The sequence below is a fragment of the Bos indicus x Bos taurus genome, chromosome 22, assembly GCF_003369695.1.
Source record: "Bos indicus x Bos taurus breed Angus x Brahman F1 hybrid chromosome 22, Bos_hybrid_MaternalHap_v2.0, whole genome shotgun sequence".
In the NCBI taxonomy this organism is placed as follows: domain Eukaryota; kingdom Metazoa; phylum Chordata; class Mammalia; order Artiodactyla; family Bovidae; genus Bos; species Bos indicus x Bos taurus.
The window spans coordinates 53,759,570-53,775,712 of NC_040097.1; the positions used below are offsets into that span (position 1 = coordinate 53,759,570).

The 16,143-nt window shown below is 44.0% G+C and overlaps 1 protein-coding gene across 1 annotated transcript in view; it reads left to right on the forward strand.

Annotated features, from left to right (window-relative positions):
* The first annotated feature begins 3,069 nt into the window (after positions 1 to 3,069).
* Positions 3,070 to 16,143, forward strand: part of DYNC1LI1 (dynein cytoplasmic 1 light intermediate chain 1) — a 53,324-nt gene continuing 40,250 nt past the window's right edge. The window contains exons 1-2 of the mRNA XM_027522268.1: positions 3,070 to 3,332; positions 3,524 to 3,597. Coding sequence (XP_027378069.1) covers positions 3,187 to 3,332; positions 3,524 to 3,597 — 220 coding nt within the window. The 5' untranslated portion in view covers positions 3,070 to 3,186. The remainder of the gene's footprint in view (positions 3,333 to 3,523; positions 3,598 to 16,143) is intronic.

Here is a 16,143-nt window from a genome sequence, read left to right on the forward strand (position 1 = left end):
TGGGGGAAGATATTGTTTTGGCAGCTCCTTATCTCCTTCATGGGCTTCCCTGGTGGTTCAGATGGTAAAGACTCTGCCTGCAGTGTGGGAGACCAGAGTTTGAGCCCTGGGTTGGGAAAGATATCATGGATGAGGAAATGGCAACCCTTTTCAGTATTGTTGCCTGGAAAATCCCATGGACAGAGGAGCCTTGTGGGCTACAGTCTCATGGGATCACAAAGAGTTGGGAATGACTGAGTGACTGACATTTTCACTTTCAATACCTCCTTCCTGGCAGAGGAAACAGCTAAATCAAAGGGATACACAATATGTTTAAAGAACAGCAGTGGGACCAGTATGACTGAGCAGGGAAACTGAGGGACCAATTAGAGCAGAAAAGTCCAGAGAGGCAATGGGGGCCAGCTTCTGTAGACTTTGTGGGTCATTGAAGGAGTTTGGAGTTTACTGATTGAAATGAGAAACCACTATAGGATTTTGAGTAAAAGAGTAAAATTTTATATGTATATATATATATATATGTATATATATATATATCTATATATATATATTTAAAGCCAGCTTGTGAGGTCTTAGTTCCCTGACCAGGGATTGAACCCAGGCCACAGCAGTGAAAGCCCTGAGTCCTAACCACTGGACCACCAGGGTACTCCTGGCTCATATTTCTAAAAGATCCCTCCAGCTGCTGTATTGAAGAGCCTTTTATAGCAATTCAGGCAAGAGAAGATAGCTCACAGTAGCATCAGAGGGTGAGTGTTAAGAAGTTGGATTGTGGGTATATTTTGAAGGTAAAGACTTTTGGATTCCTGATGTATTCAATTGTGCTATGTGAAGGGAAAGGAGGAGTCAAGAATAACTTAGGCAATAAGGAACTGCTACCTAGTGGGTTAGGTCAGGGGTCCCCAACCCCCAGTACTTGTCTGTAGCCTGTTAGGAACTAGGCCACACAGCAGGAGGTGAGTGGCAGGCAAGCAAGTGAAGCTTTATCTGTATATACAACTGCTCCCCATCACTTAAATCCCCCTCCTTATCCATGGAAAAATTGTCTTCTATGAAACTGGTCCCTGGTGCCAAAAAGGTTGGGGATCACTAGGGTAGGTGATGGGTGAAACAGAATTTGGGGGGAGAGGTCAGATACTCAGTTTAAAGCATGCTGAGTTTGAGACTGCTGTTCAATATCCAAGTGAAGATGTGGAAGAAACAGTTGGCATGTATTAATCTGGAGTTCTAGATGGAGCTCTAGGCTGGAGAGAAAAATCTGGGAGATTTATCATACAGATGGAATTTATTGAGACTATATGAGATCACCAAAGGATTGGGTATAGATAGAGAAGAGGAACAAATACTGAGCCCTGAGCCATTAAGTGGTCAAGAAAATGAGGAAATGCTGGAGGAGACTGAGGAGCAGCAGCTAGTGACACAGGAAAAAAACTGCAAGAGAACATGGTGACCAGGAAGCCATGTAAAGAAGAATATCAAGCAAGGATGATCAGCTATAGAATATGTTGCTGAAAGGCTAAAAAGACAAGGAAGTAGAATTCACCATTGGATTTAGTAATAAGGAGATCACTGACTACAAGGATAAGAGCAGTTTCTGTGGAGTCATGGGGTAAAAATCTGACTGAAATGAGTTCTAAGACCAAAGGGGAAGAGGAATTGAAGATAGCATGTAAAGACAACTATTTTAAAGAGTTTTGCTGTAAAAGGGAGGCAAGAAATGTAGCAGTAGCTGGTGAAAGAGTAGGGAGGGCCAAGAGAAAATGATCCAGTTGAAATCAATAAATGATTATCTAGAGAAAGGCGGGGAGAATTGTTGGAGCAATGCCCTGGAGTGGTGGAGAGGAGATGGAATCTAGTGCAGAAGTGGCTGTTGGTTTAGAGTAAGAGTATGAATTATTTGTCTATGGTACTTGGCAGGATAATTAGTATGACAGTGCAGAAACTGGAAGTGGTATGTGTGTTAGTGGAAATCTGTGCAAGTTCTAAAGGCCTCCAAGTAGTAAAAAAAAAAAAAAAAAAAAGACTACATAACAAAGGAGTAGGAATCAAAATGGCTTTGGATTTCTCAATGACAGCACTAAAATCTAGCAGACAAGGGGTAAAGGCCTTAAAAAAACATAAGGGAAGATAATTTGCATCCTAAGAATTCTATACCCAGCCAAACTATCAATGAGTATAGACTGCATTTTCAAACAGACAAAGTGAGCTGGGTCTCTTCTGTTTGCTCTTCCCGATCCCTTTTTGTGCTCAGATAGGTAAACCTGCATGGATTCCTTTGCTCGAGTTCTCTTGCGTTTTGGCTTCTGATGGCTTTGGCGAATGTGACACAGGTGGGATACCTCAGGGCAGAATGAGAGAGGTCAGTGCTGTGTTCATTTACTCAAAGCCACAGATCTTGCTCATCAACACTTTTCTTATAGCTACAGCTCTCTGGATTCTAGTGAACATTCCTTTCTTTTTCCCTTCAGCCCTAAATCTTCCTGCTCTTGCTAACCCCTTAGCAAGATCTCTTAAGATCATTAACACCTTTATCAATTATTCCTTCATTAAGCTTTCACCTGGACCTTGATTGAATACAGGTCTCCCAAAACGTAGCCATACCCTACTTTTTTTCTCTCATAAAACCAACGGAGGAAGTTCTCCACTAAAATAACGAAAGAAGACACAGGAATGAGGCAAACAGAACCCGCACAACAATGGTGAAAGAAGATTGCAGGATGACAGCTGTGTCTCAGGTAAACAGAAAAACCAATTCTAATTGCAGCAGCCGGGATAGCAGTGACAGTGCAGGAATTTCACACCCGCTACGAGGTTTGTGGACCCGAAGGGGAAAATGGGGGGGAAGAGAGAGAGCGAGCATCGTTCCCCTGACACACCCCAAGGCGCCCGGCTGCAGCCCAGGACTGCAGGAGGGGTGGGGGTGGCGGCAATCAACCCGCAGAGCTTAGGACTGGCGCTGCGGCAGGGCGGCCGGCCGGGCAATCTGCGCACGCGCACCCCCGCCGCGCCGGCCAGCCTGCAGCGCACGCGCAGTTCGCCCTCTCTTACTCCGTCAGTCCCTGCAGAGCTTGGGTCCCACCCCCGCATGCCCCGCCTCGCTCCCGTGAGCCGAACGCTCCATATCCGGGTTCCCGCCGCCGCCGCTGCGCTCATTCAGCTTTGCCGGGAGCGGTGTGATTCCCTACCAAGATGGCGGCTGTGGGGCGAGTCGGCTCCTTCGGTTCCTGTCCGCCAGGATTAACCGCGACTTACACAGGCGGCCCCTTGGCCAACGAGCTAGCGTCGGGCAACGGCGCGGCCGCGGCAGGCGACGACGAGGACGGACAGAACCTTTGGTAAGGATCGCAGCCCTCCCTGGTCCCCGCCGGCAACGCCGGCCCGGGGATGGTCCAGGGTCGCGTGCCCGCCGGGGCTCGGCGCCCGGCCCAGGCCGCCGCGTTCTCGGCCGCCCCCGTCCGGGCGTGGAGGCCGGGGCAGCCCCTCCGGCGCGGGGCCCCGGCCTGAGCGTGCGCCTTGTTCCCGCCAGGTCCTGCATCCTCAGTGAGGTCTCCACCCGCTCGCGCTCCAAACTCCCCGCGGGGAAGAACGTGCTGCTGCTGGGTAAGTGCCCCAACCTGCTCCGCCCTGCGCGGCGTCCTCCCGGGCCTGGGTCCGGGTCCGCCCGCCGCGCTCTGGCTGGCTTTGTGCGGACAGCCTGGCCGGGCCCCACCCCGCCTTCCGACCTGTCGCTGACAGCTGGGGAGAAGAGAGACTGGGACCCCTGCCCCGGGACCTTCAGGGACCCGCCCTCCCCAGAACCTGTCTCCACCCCTGGGTGTGTGTGGGGGTGGCCCTGACACCCTCCTCTGGGAAGGACAATGCGATAACCCATTGGACAGAGCTCGTGGCTTGGGCTTTACGTCGAAAATAAGGACGGTTTTTCTTTCATAACAAAAATTGGTAGCAGGAGGCTCTTCGCCAGAGTTCTGTTGCATATAGCATGCCATCAATATTTAATAGCAAGCTCTTTGTGTAATTGACAGAAGCTAGAAAGGAGAGCTGGTAGTTGTGATAAATGTTCTTATTTGAGTCAGCTTTTATAGGTACAATGGGCTCGTGTTGCAGCTGCCTTTTTCACTGACACCTATAGGGCAGTAAACAGCTTTCTCGTTCAGCCCCTTTGGCCAGATGGGTGTAATAAGGAGAAATGGTCTAATGTGTCGAGTGTCCTGATTGTTCTATATCCCCTCTGCTCTCCGGGAGTTAGGTATTTGTTTCTTGACTGAGTCTGCGGGTGGACGTGGAGAACAATTCACAGGTTCACATTTTTGCAGGCTTAGCTCCAAAGTCATTTAGAGGAGAGATTTCTTTCATACTCTTGCGATGTGAAAATTTGAAGTTTGGCTCATAAGATGACGGTTAAATTTTAAAACTTTGGTATTGATGCCTCAAGACTTTTTATGTGCATTTAAAAACAGGAAAGGAAACACAATTCAAATCTATTTGTCAGGGTCTGCTTTTAGTGGGAATGTTTAAATAAAAACAAATCATTTTTCATGAACTGCTGCCAGTCTGCAGTGTGATTCTTGACGTTAATTGAAGTTAATGAAGCTATTTGAAAAATTAGTGTTACTTTTGTTTTTAATATGATTGAAACTATCTACTGCGGATTCACCTGGGTTCCCTTATGACCCTATCACATACTAGTCCTATGATCTGAAGCAGGTTCTTTGATTTCTATGACCCTTAGTTTCTTCTTTCTTAAAATTGACATTATAGAAATAATACCTACTTATTATTATGGGGACAACTGAGTGAGGTAATGTTTGTGAACTGAAAACAGCACAGTGACTGTTTGTGAATCTCTTTTAAGTGGATTAGAAAATATTTTTATTTTAAAAATTGAGTTAGTATCTACATAAATGGTAATATAGGCCAGAGACAGAATCCAAAAGCAAAAAAAAAAAAAGAAAAAATCCAGAAAATGTTTTCAATCTACTAGCTTAAACAAATTTCTATTAAGTGCTTAAACTAAAATGTACCTCACACAGCTTGACCTCATTAAGGTGGGTTGTATTTTTATTTTTTTGGTTTTATTTTTAAATACTCTCAAGACTTCTTTTCAGATGCTGCCGCTGTTAAGATAAGATCCTGATTTTTGTTTTTATTTTAGAAGTTCTTCCCAACTAATCCTTAGTGCATTAGATGTTACTTACATGGTTCTGTTTCTAGTGAAACAAAAGTGACAGCTTTGTTCATTTCTTGATGTGTCTAATTTGCACTGAGGTTGCACTATGCTTTTTAAACCCTTTTTTAAACTGGTCTTTGGGTCAAAGACTGAATATACTTAGAGGCCCTAGACTTCCATCCCTCCAAACTTAGAATAGATTGTTCTATATCTTCTCTGCTGTAAAATAGATTCCTTTTATATGATCTTTTCCAGCTCCACCTGATACCAGGTTATACAAGTTTATAATTAAAAAAATTTTGGGGGGGGGTACTATTTCTACTGGGATTTCATCAAAGTCCTTTTCAGCTTTGGGAAAAAGCTGACAACAGATTTTTATACTGATTACATAACCAGGTTTAATTTTCTGGAATACCTCTTAAAGATTTCGTAAGCACATTTCACCGTCGTGTATTATGACTGCCTTCAGTTTATGCTGGTGGAAGGGAAGAATGTATAAAGGGGGATTGTGGTTTTCTTTGTTATAAGTTTGGAGGTGCTAGGCAAAGGATGCTTGGCTCTAGTGTGTCTTTCATAATATGAATCATGGTGATCTCTGGAGTCCCATATTTAAAAAAACCAAATCTGAGACTAAAAAGATGTTACATTTCCAACTACTATGTAAAACGGAACAGTGATCAAACATTATATATCCCGAACACAAATGGCTGTTTAGCTTTACCTTGCTCTGCAGCCTCCCCTTCCCACTGCCTGGGGTGGAAGGACTCAAAACTGGCAGTATTTGCCTGTGTGTGAGCCATCCTCAACACCTTTCCTTTTCTTTCTTATTTTAAAACTTTTTATTGGAGTATAGTTGCTTTACATTGTTGTTCGTTTCTGTTGTACAGCAAAGTGAACCAGCTGTACATATACCCCTCTGTCTTTTAGATTTCCTTCCCATTTAGGTCACCGCAGACCATTGAGTAGAGTTCCCTGGGCTATACAGTAGGTTCCCATTAGTTATATAATTTGTATATATGTGTATGTACAAATGTATGTATGTATGTGTAATTTGTAGTATGTGTATGTCAGTCCCAATCTCCCAGCTCATTGCAGCCTCCCCTCCCCACCTTGGTATCCATTGGTTTGTTCTCTACATCTGTGTCGATTTCTGCTTTGCAGATAAATTCATCTGTATCATTTCTAGATTACACATATAAGCAGTATTACATGTTTTTTTCTCTTTCTGACTTCACTTTGTATGAGTCTCTAGGCTTATCCATGTCTCTGCAGATGACGCTATTTCACTCCTTTTAATGGCTGAGTAGTAGTTCATCAGGGGCTTCCCCGATGGCTCAGATGGTAAAGAGCCTGCCTGCAGTGTGGGAGACGTGGGTTCAATCCCTGGGTTGGGAAGATCTCCTAGAGAAGGAAATGGCAGCCGATTCCAGTATTCTTGCTTGGAAAATCCCATGGACGGAGGAGCTGGGCAGGCTATAGTCCAATTCAGTTGCTCAGTAGTGTCCGACTCTTTGCGACCCCATGAACCGCAGCACGCCAGGCCTCCCTGTCCATAACCAACTCCCGGAGTTCACCCAAACCCATGTCCATCAAGTGGGTGATGCCATCCAACCATCTCATCCTCTGTCATCCCCTTCTCCTCCCACATTCAATCTTTCCCAGCATCAGGGTCTTTTCCAGTGAGTCAGCTCTTTGCATCAGGTGGCCAAAGTACTGGAGTTTCAGCCTCAACATCAGTCCTTCCAATGAACACCCAGGACTGATCTCCTTTAGGAAGGACTGGTTGGATCTCCTTGCAATCCAAGGGACTCTCAAGAGTCTTCTCCAACACCACAGTTCAAAAGCATCAATTCTTCGGCGCTCAGCTTTCTTTATAGTCCAACTCTCACAACTATAGATGACCACTGGAAAAACCATAGCCTTGACTAGACAGACCTTTGTTGGCAAAGTAATGTCTCTGCTTTTGAACATGCTATCTAGGTTGGTCATTCCTTTCCTTCCAAGGAGTAAGTGTCTTTTAATTTCATGGCTGCAATCACCGTCTGCAGTGATTTTGGAGCCCAGAAAAATAAAGTCAGCCACTGTTTCCACTGTTGCCCCATCTATTTCCCATGAAGAGATGGGACCGGATGCCATGATCTTAGTTTTCTGAATATTGAGCTTAAAGCCAACTTTTTCACTCTCCTCTTTCACTTTCATCAAGAGGCTCTTTAGTTCTTCTTCACTTTCTGCCATAAGGGTGGTGTCATCTGCATATCTGAGGTTATTGATATTTCTCCTGGTAATCTTGATTCCAGCTTGTGCTTCCTCCAGCCCAGCGTTTCTCATGATGTACTCTGCATATAAGTTAAATAAGGAGGGTGACAGTATACAGCCTTGGCATACTCCTTTTCCTGTTGGAACCAGTCTGTTGTTCCATGTCCATTTCTAACTGTTGTTTCCTGACCTGCATACTGGTTTCTCAAGAGGCAGGTCAGGTGGTCTGGTATTCCCATCTCTTTCAGAATTTTCCACAGTTTATTGTGATCCACACAGTCAAAGGCTTTGGCATAGTCAGTAAAGCAGAAATAGATGTTTTTCTGGAACTCTTTTGCTTTTTCCATGATCCAGCGGATGTTGGCAATTTGATCTCTGGTTCCTCTGCCTTTTCTAAAACCAGCTTGAACATCTGGAATTTTATGGTTCACGTATTGCTAAAGCCTGGCTTGGAGAATTTTGAGCATTACTTTACTAGTGTGTGAGATGAGTGCAATTGTGCAGTAGTTTGAGCATTCTTTGGTGTTGCTTTTCTTTGGGATTGGAATGAAAACTGACCTTTTCCAGTCCTGTGGCCACTGCTGAGTTTCCCATATTTGCTGACATATTGAGGGCAGCACTTTCACAGTGTCATCTTTCAGGATTTGAAATAGCTCAACTGGAATTCTATCACCTCCACTAGCTTTGTTTGTAGTGATGCTTTCTAAGGCCCACTTGACTTCCCATTCCAGGATGTCTGGCTCTAGGTGAGTGATCACACCATCGTGATTATCTGGGTCATGAAGTTCTTTTTTGTACAGTTCTTCTGTGTATTCTTGCCACCTCTTCTTAATATCTTCTGCTTCTGTTAGGTCCATACCATTTCTGTCCTTTATCGAGCCCATCTTTGCATGAAATGTTCCCTTGGTATCTTAAAATTTCTTGAAGAGATCTCTAGTCTTTTCCATTCTGTTGTTTTCCTCTATTTCTTTGCATTGATCACTGAGGAAGGCTTTCTTATCTCTCCTTGGTATTCTTTGGAACTCTGCATTCAAATGGGTGTATCTTTCCTTTTCTCCTTTGCTTTTTGCTTCCTGTCTTTTCACAGCTATTTGTATAGTCCACGGGGTCACAAAGAGTCGGACACGACTGAGTGACTTCACTTGACTGGCATTTCGCTGTATACGTGTACCGCATCTTCTTTAACCGTTGCTCTGTTGATAGACATTTAGGTTGCTTCCGTGTCCTGGCTGTTGTAAATAGTGCTGCAGTGAACACTGGAATGCATGTATCATTTTGAATTATGTTTTTTCTGATACAGGCCCAGGAGTCTGTTGGGATTCTGGGTCATATCTCAGAGCATTTACATACAAATCTTAGTTTGCCTCCTCTGCCCCTGTTCCTCCCGACTTCCCCAAATTTGGGATGTAGATGTTAATGCTGATTTGTAGATAAGATGCTGAATTTTAGAGAGCTGTTCAGTGAGATTTCCAAGGCCACACAGGTGTAAAGACCCTGCCCTCTAATGTTTGTGAGGATTTTGGACTTTTGATAGAAATTCCTTCAAGGGAGAAAGTGCCACCTACTCTTCCTACCACATAACTTTTTAAAAAGGCTATCTTTAAGTGAAAATACTAATAATTATTTTAAAGTAAAATCAAAATATTTGTTGGATTCTGGGCTGTAGCGTCTGTTGTCATGGTGTTTGTGCTGAAGAAGTCATTTTCTTGTGTCTGAGCCCTGGTGAAACCTGGAAACATTCTGGCATTAGCATTCAGTCATTCTTGCTTGAAGGATTTGGAGAGTGAACTTGTTTGTTCTTGATATTAAAAGGCAGAACTTCTTGTGCGTGTGTTTTTAGTGGGATTTAGCTTACAAACGGTCCTTTTAAGAACTTTTTTCCTCTTTACCCTTACTATTTAATCAAACTTTACTACAGTGATTGTAGTTATATGAATTTTAATAGCCGCTGTTGAGGGCACTTTCTCCATACCTTGGGTTACTTAACCATGTTTTGATAAGACCAGCTAAGGAAAATAACAACAGCAACAAATTTATAGGCAGTTACATGTACCAGGCACATTAGGATTGTTGACATACCGAGATTATCCCCGTAAAGATCAGGAAAGAAAGAGCTGTTAGGTAAATTGCCCTGAGGTTACATAGCCAGAAAGGGGCAATGTCAGGATTCTGAATTGTGCAGCCTGGCTCCAGAGCCAGTATTCTTAATCTATACCGGGCAGTCTCTCTCTAAGAAAAGAGAGCTTTCTTTGTAGGAAAAGTAAAAGATGCTGAGCAGTTATTAAGGACTTTTCTTTGGTTCTCCTGATGTAATCTGCCTCATTTGCAAAACATCTCATTGATAAAGATTAATTGAATTAATTGTCTGAAGATACATACGTAGCCTTGGACGCTAGCACGGTTCCTGGCTGATAGATGAGACATTAGTATCACTTCCTGTTCTGAGGCCATTGTGAATTAATGAAAGCTGGTTGGTTGGCCCATGTAAGCCTCACCTTTCTCCTCTGAAAATTAAGAGACTTGGACTTAGTGATCTCTGAAGTACCTCCTCTGACATTCTATAATTATTTCTGATTGTAAAGCTTGTGAGTTGTATATTTTTGAAGAAATATTTTGAAAACATGCTGTAACTGGGTTTAAACTAATAAAGTATTTCTTTGTATATGTGGACGGTTTGATTCCGCTCAGGGAAGAAATCTGGAGTCTGCATTTTTTACCCCTGAAGACGTTACTAGTTCAGGATAGTGTGCAGCAAAAAAAAGTCTCACGAAATACTGAGCATCATCGGGAATAAAATTCATTTCTTTTATGTTTGAATTATTGCAAGTAGGAGACCTCAAGATACACATTGGACTAGAGATCTTTTCAGGGAAGTAATTTGTCAAAGAAGTGAGTGGTTTTCTGTATAAGGACTGTCTCTGAAAAGAATGAAATTGTTCAGTTAGAAACTGAGAGAAACTGAGATTAAAGATCCCCAAAGTTGTATGAGTTGTGAGAAACAGATGTTTACCAGGTGGCGCTGTTTTCAGGATGATTCTTACAGGAGTGTGATAGAAGGAATAGCGCTGTCACAGCTGTGCTGCTGGACTGGTAATTTTCAAAGGATTAACAAACTATTGCCTACTATTTGTTACTGTTGCTGTAAAATATACCAAATATAAGGTGTTTTGAGAGTCCAGTGGCATATTGATATTTTACGATGGTCAGCAAGCTATCAAGGCCACATAGTAAATAGTTTAGGCTCTGTGAGCCATATGGTCTCCATTGTAACTATTCAGCTCTGCCCTTGTAGCCCCCAGACAGCCATAGAGAATACATTCGTGGATGGGGGTGGCAGTATTTAGTAAAATTTGATTTACCGAAAGAGGCAGCAGACCAGATGTGGCCTTTGGGCAGAAGTTTGTAGCCCCCTCTTTTTAGAATGTTGCTGCTGCTGCTGTGTCGCTTCAGTCGTGTCCGACTCTGTGCGACCCCATAGATGGCAGCCCACCAGGCTCCTCCGTCCCTGGGATTCTCCAGGCAAGAACACTGGAGTGGGTTGCCATTTCCTTCTCCAATGCATGAAAGTGAAAAGGGAAAGTGAAGTCGCGCAGTCGTGTCTGACTCTTCGTGACCCCATGGACTGCAGCCTACCAGGCTCCTCCATCCATGGGATTAGAATGTTAGGGGCGTCAGTTTTATCAATAAATGCCAGGTGCCAGTAAATAGAGCTTTCTAGTTACCAAATAATGCTCAGTAAATAACTGTTGGATGAATGTTGACCATCTTTTGCTTAAAGGTTCATTGTTATACCAGCTAAAGGTATAGTCTGAACACAGGTTTAAGAATTGTCAAGAGAAGCTCATCTATTTCCTTCTAGAGCTACTGTCAAAAACAGAAAACAGAGCTGGGTGAAGTACACATGTCAGGCGATAAGACATGAAGGAAGATCAACAAAAACCCTTTGAAAATGCAGAACAGAAGCTTTGAGTTAGGAAAAAGGAAAGACCCAAGTTGAGCATGGGACTGTGGTAGTACTGAGTGAGTGACCAAGGAACTTCCTGGTGGTCCAGAGGTTAAGACTGTGCTCCAGTGCAGGGGGCATGGGTTCAGTCCCTAGTTGGGGAACTATATCCAACATGCTTTGTGGGGAGGCCAAAAAGAAAAAAAAAGTGACCATGGGCTAACCTTTTGGGGTCCTTATTTTGTTTGTAAAGTAAGGGCAGTGGCTGTTAGAAAAACCTCACAGGTACCCTCTTTATTCATTAGTTCATCAAGCATTTATTAGAGTGTGCTGTGCACAAAATGCTCTGCTGGGTCATCTGGAGAAAACAAGGCTCGCTAGGACTTGGTCCCTGCCCTCCAGGAGCTTATAACTCCAGTGGGGAAAGACTCACAGCGTATAGTAAAAAGTCATATGTGTCAGTCTGAAGTAATTGCTAAACAGATTACGTAAGCTTTTTATGGAAAAGGTGGTATCTGTGTAAACTTCTGCGAGTCGGGTTGGGAGGGGAGCGCTGCAGGACGGAGGAGGGGACGTGTGGCTGTAGCTGAAGGCCTGGTGAGAGGGTCCCGAGCTGCTCAGGTGTGGGGCCCTCACCCAGAGGCCCCGGTGTCGGAGTCAGCCCTCCCGCCGTCTGTGGGCTTGTGGGCGCGGCGTGCAGCCTCCTGGCCTTTCAGGGAAGAGTCTTTCGTATTTCCTGGGATTCAGAGAACCAAAATAATGTGTAGCACACCTTCTGCTTATTTTAGATGATAGAAGTGATACATGTTTCTTGCCAGAGAGAAAAAATACTTATGAGTTAGAAAAATGACCATAACAAGTGATCTCACCACCTGGAGGTAATCAGTCTTCATTTTCTCTATGTATATGTTTGTTTTTTTTTAACAAAATAGGCTCATACCTCGTATTTTGAAATCAGATTATTTTTATCTTTATGTATCAGAAGGTTTTTTTTTTTGGTATGGTAATGGATATGGATTTCCCTTTTAGTGACTGAATAATACATATGGTTCTCTCATAAAATTATACTTGATGGGTAAACAGATTATTCTTGTTACACCCCATTTTCCACTTACCAGGTATTATCTTTGGGATAAATTCCCACAGGTTGAGTTGCTAGGTCTAAAGAATATATCTTCAAAGTCTTCTTAAATATTATTAAACAGTAGTCTCAGAAAGTTGTCCTGCTCTACATGTCCCACCATGAGTGTGAAAGTACTTGTTTGTCTAACACCATTGGTGACACGAGGGACTGTTCATGTCAATCTTTGCCTGTCTGGTAGGGAGGTTAAAAACTGGCATATTAATTTAAAGGCAGTTTAATTGTAGAATATATACTATGCTTGTTCATTAGGAACTGTTGCATTAGGGTGACCTTGACCCTCTGGAGCCTAGGAACTGTTAATAACCATTGGGATCGGTATTTATTGGCCTTGGTGAATGTTTATTGAATTACACTCAGTGTTGTTCAGTTCAGGCCTAGTGAGAGAAATGATAAAGGGTAGGTTTTGCTTTTACTGTCCCGTAGATGGCTGAATGACATTCAGAGGTAGGGCTAGGACCCACTGACGGGTGTGTGTTGTGCCTATTACTCGAGTCTTCTGCTGGGTGCTTTACTCTGGAGCATGTTCCCTGTCTTGTAGAAGAGGGCTTTGAACCCCAGGGTGCACAGCTGAGCTGGGATTCAGGGTTGGCTTTCCACCACACGCACTCCTTGACACACTGGAGGGAGGTAGTCTTGAAGCAGTGGCCGCAGATCCTGTGGCTGGTTAGTAGCTTCTTCCTGCCTTTGCCGGCTGAGGCAAGGGAGAGAGATGCTCTTTGCGGTACAAAGAGCAGACCAACCCCCAACCCTGCTTGGGTCATCCAGATAACTTACGGAAAGCCATGCGAAACGTCCAAGCCCAGTAGTTCTGGTGGTGACTGCGCATGGCTCTTGTCACCAGAGCTTTCAGATGAAATAGGATGCTTTACTTTTCATTTGTTTTTAATAAGAATGTATTTTTGGCTGTGCTGAGTCTCTGTTGCTGCACACGGGCTTCTCGTCGAGGCGTCTTCTCTTGTGGACCCCAGCTCTAGGCTTAGTAGCTGTGGTGGTGGGCTTAGTTGCTCCGCAGCGTGTGGAGTCTTCCCGGACCAGGGGTTGAACCCATGCTCCTTGCATTGGCAGACGGATTTTTAACCACTGGACCACCGGGAAAGCCCAGTAATTCACTTTACATCACGCAAAGCCAAATCAGAGGTGTTCATTTTACAATGTTGGTATCTTACTCGGATACAGAAGGAATATGGCAGGCTAGAATTCTGTTATGGTTAGTGTCATGATGCGGTGGACCGTAAAGTTTCCAACAGACGTGTGTGGCAGTGTGAACCAAAGCTCTGTGCAGAAAGCAGGTGCCAGAGACACACACCTCTGCCCAGCAGGGAGTGTGCTGTGCTTCAGCCTTCCGCGGCAGCAGGAGAGGAAGCTGGGAGGAGAGGGAGGCAGAGCACCGCTTACGTTTCCCTTGTCATCCCTGTCTGTCTTGAGCTGAGGGGAGAATGCTAGAATCTGCTCCCTAACAGTGACAGAGATAATAGCGTGGAGGAGCATTGCTGGATTTTAAATCCTGACCCTTCCTCAGCAAGTTGCTTAATCTTTCAGATTATACTGTTCACCTTTGAGGATTATTGTAAGGATTATATGATATTGTTTGTAAAACGCTTCAAACATTGGCATACATGGGAAGTGTTCAAGGTGTGACTAACCTAGTACAGTGTGTACTTAGTGTTTCAACCGCTCAGTTTCACAATTCATGCTTTTGTTTTCTTTTTAAAACACCAATGTCTAGGAAAAACCCCAGTGCATCATATCACTGATCAAGAAGGTATGGATTGTAATAGTCCTAGAACTTTAAATCTGTCACTTTAAAGATTGAGATTGTCTGGTTTTATACCCCACCCTACCTCCATTTAGGGGCTTCCCTGGTGGGTCAGACGGTAAAGCGTCTGCCCACAATGCGGACAACCTGGGTTCGATCCCTGGGGTGGGAAGATCCCCTGGAGAAGGAAATGGCAACCCACTCCAGTACTCTTGCCTGGAAAATCCCATGGACAGAGGAGCCTAGAAGGCTACAGTCCATGGGGTTGCCAAAGAGTCGGACATGACTGAGCGACTTCACTTTCGCTTTTCACTTTGATGCATTGGAGAAGGAAATGGCAACCCACTCCAGTGTCCTTGCCTGGAGAATCCCAGGGACGGGGAGCCTGGTGGGCTGCTGTCTCTGGGGTCAAACAGTCAGACACGACTGAAGCGACTTGGCAGCAGCAGCTGGTAGCTCAGACGGTAAAGCGTCTGCCCATAATGCGGAAGATCTGGGTTCGATCCCTGGGTTGGGAAGATCCCCTGGAGAAGGAAATGGTAACCCACTCCAATACTCTTGCCTGGAAAATTCTGTGGATGGAGGAGCCTGATAGGCTACAGTCCATGGGATTGCAAAGAGTCAGATACGACTGAACAACTTCACTTCACTACCTCCATTTAGAAGACAAGGGAGCAAATGGAAGTTATCTGACCTGTCCTGGTTCATACAACTAATGGTGACAAGGTTATAGTTAACTAGAAGTCCCATCTTCTAGATCTTTATGTTTTTAATTCATTCATCAAAATATTATAAAGTTGATGGGCATTACATCCTGGTGTTAAACTAGAGATCTGTTGAGATAAAACAACATCATAAGCACATGTTTATGTTGATGCTGTTTTGGTTACCTTATGTGGAGTTGTTTTTCCTAATTTGGTGTTCAGATTTGAGCTTCGAAGTGAGAACTGATGACTGTTGGTGGTTTATGGTAAAACTGAAGTTCTTTTAAGTGCTTGGATCCTGTACTTGGCTCACAGAGAGTGATTTACTTGAATAGGTTCAGATGAATAATTTGAAATACAGGCTTCTTTGCTGTGGAGAATTTCACTGTAATTGGATTAACAAATTCCTCCTTTTGGTCCATCCGCCAGGACAGGATTTGGCCTATAGACTCTTGTTCTGTGGCTAGCAAGCTAAGAATGGGTTTGTTTTTTATGTTTTTGAAGAGTTGGGGAGGCAGAACCCAAAGATAAATATGTGACAGAGACCTTATGTGACCTGCAAAAGCTGAAGTATTGCTGTCTAGTCCCTTCCAGAAAAAGTTGCCCAGTGCCTGGATGAGGACATGAAAATAACTTCATTATGATATAGTTTGATCTAAAGAAATGTTCAGTTCAGTTGCTCAGTTGTGTCGGACTCTGTGACCCCATGGACTGCAGCACGCCAGGCCTCCTGTCCATCACCAACTCCCAGAGTGCACTCAAACTCACGTCCATTGAGTCGGTGATGCCATCCAGCCATCTCATCCTCTGTCGTCCCCTTCTCTTCCTGCCTTCAGTTTGGCCCAGCGTCAGGATCTTTTCCCGGGAGTCTGTTCTTCGCATCAGGTGGCCCAAGTATGTTAGGGGTTTAAAATTTTTATTTTATATTTGGGGTGTAGTTGATTGACAGGGTTGTGTTAGTTTCAGGTGTGCAGCAGAGTGAGTCGGCTATGCACGTACATGTGTGTGTTGTTTTTCAAATTCTTTTACCATTTAGGTTATTACAGAATATTGAACAGAGGCCCCTGTGCTATACACTAGGTCCCTGTTGGTTATCTATTTGTTTCTATTTTAAAAATTTTATTTGGGTATAATTGATTTATAATGTGTTAATTTTTCAGTTTCAGTTCAGTCGTT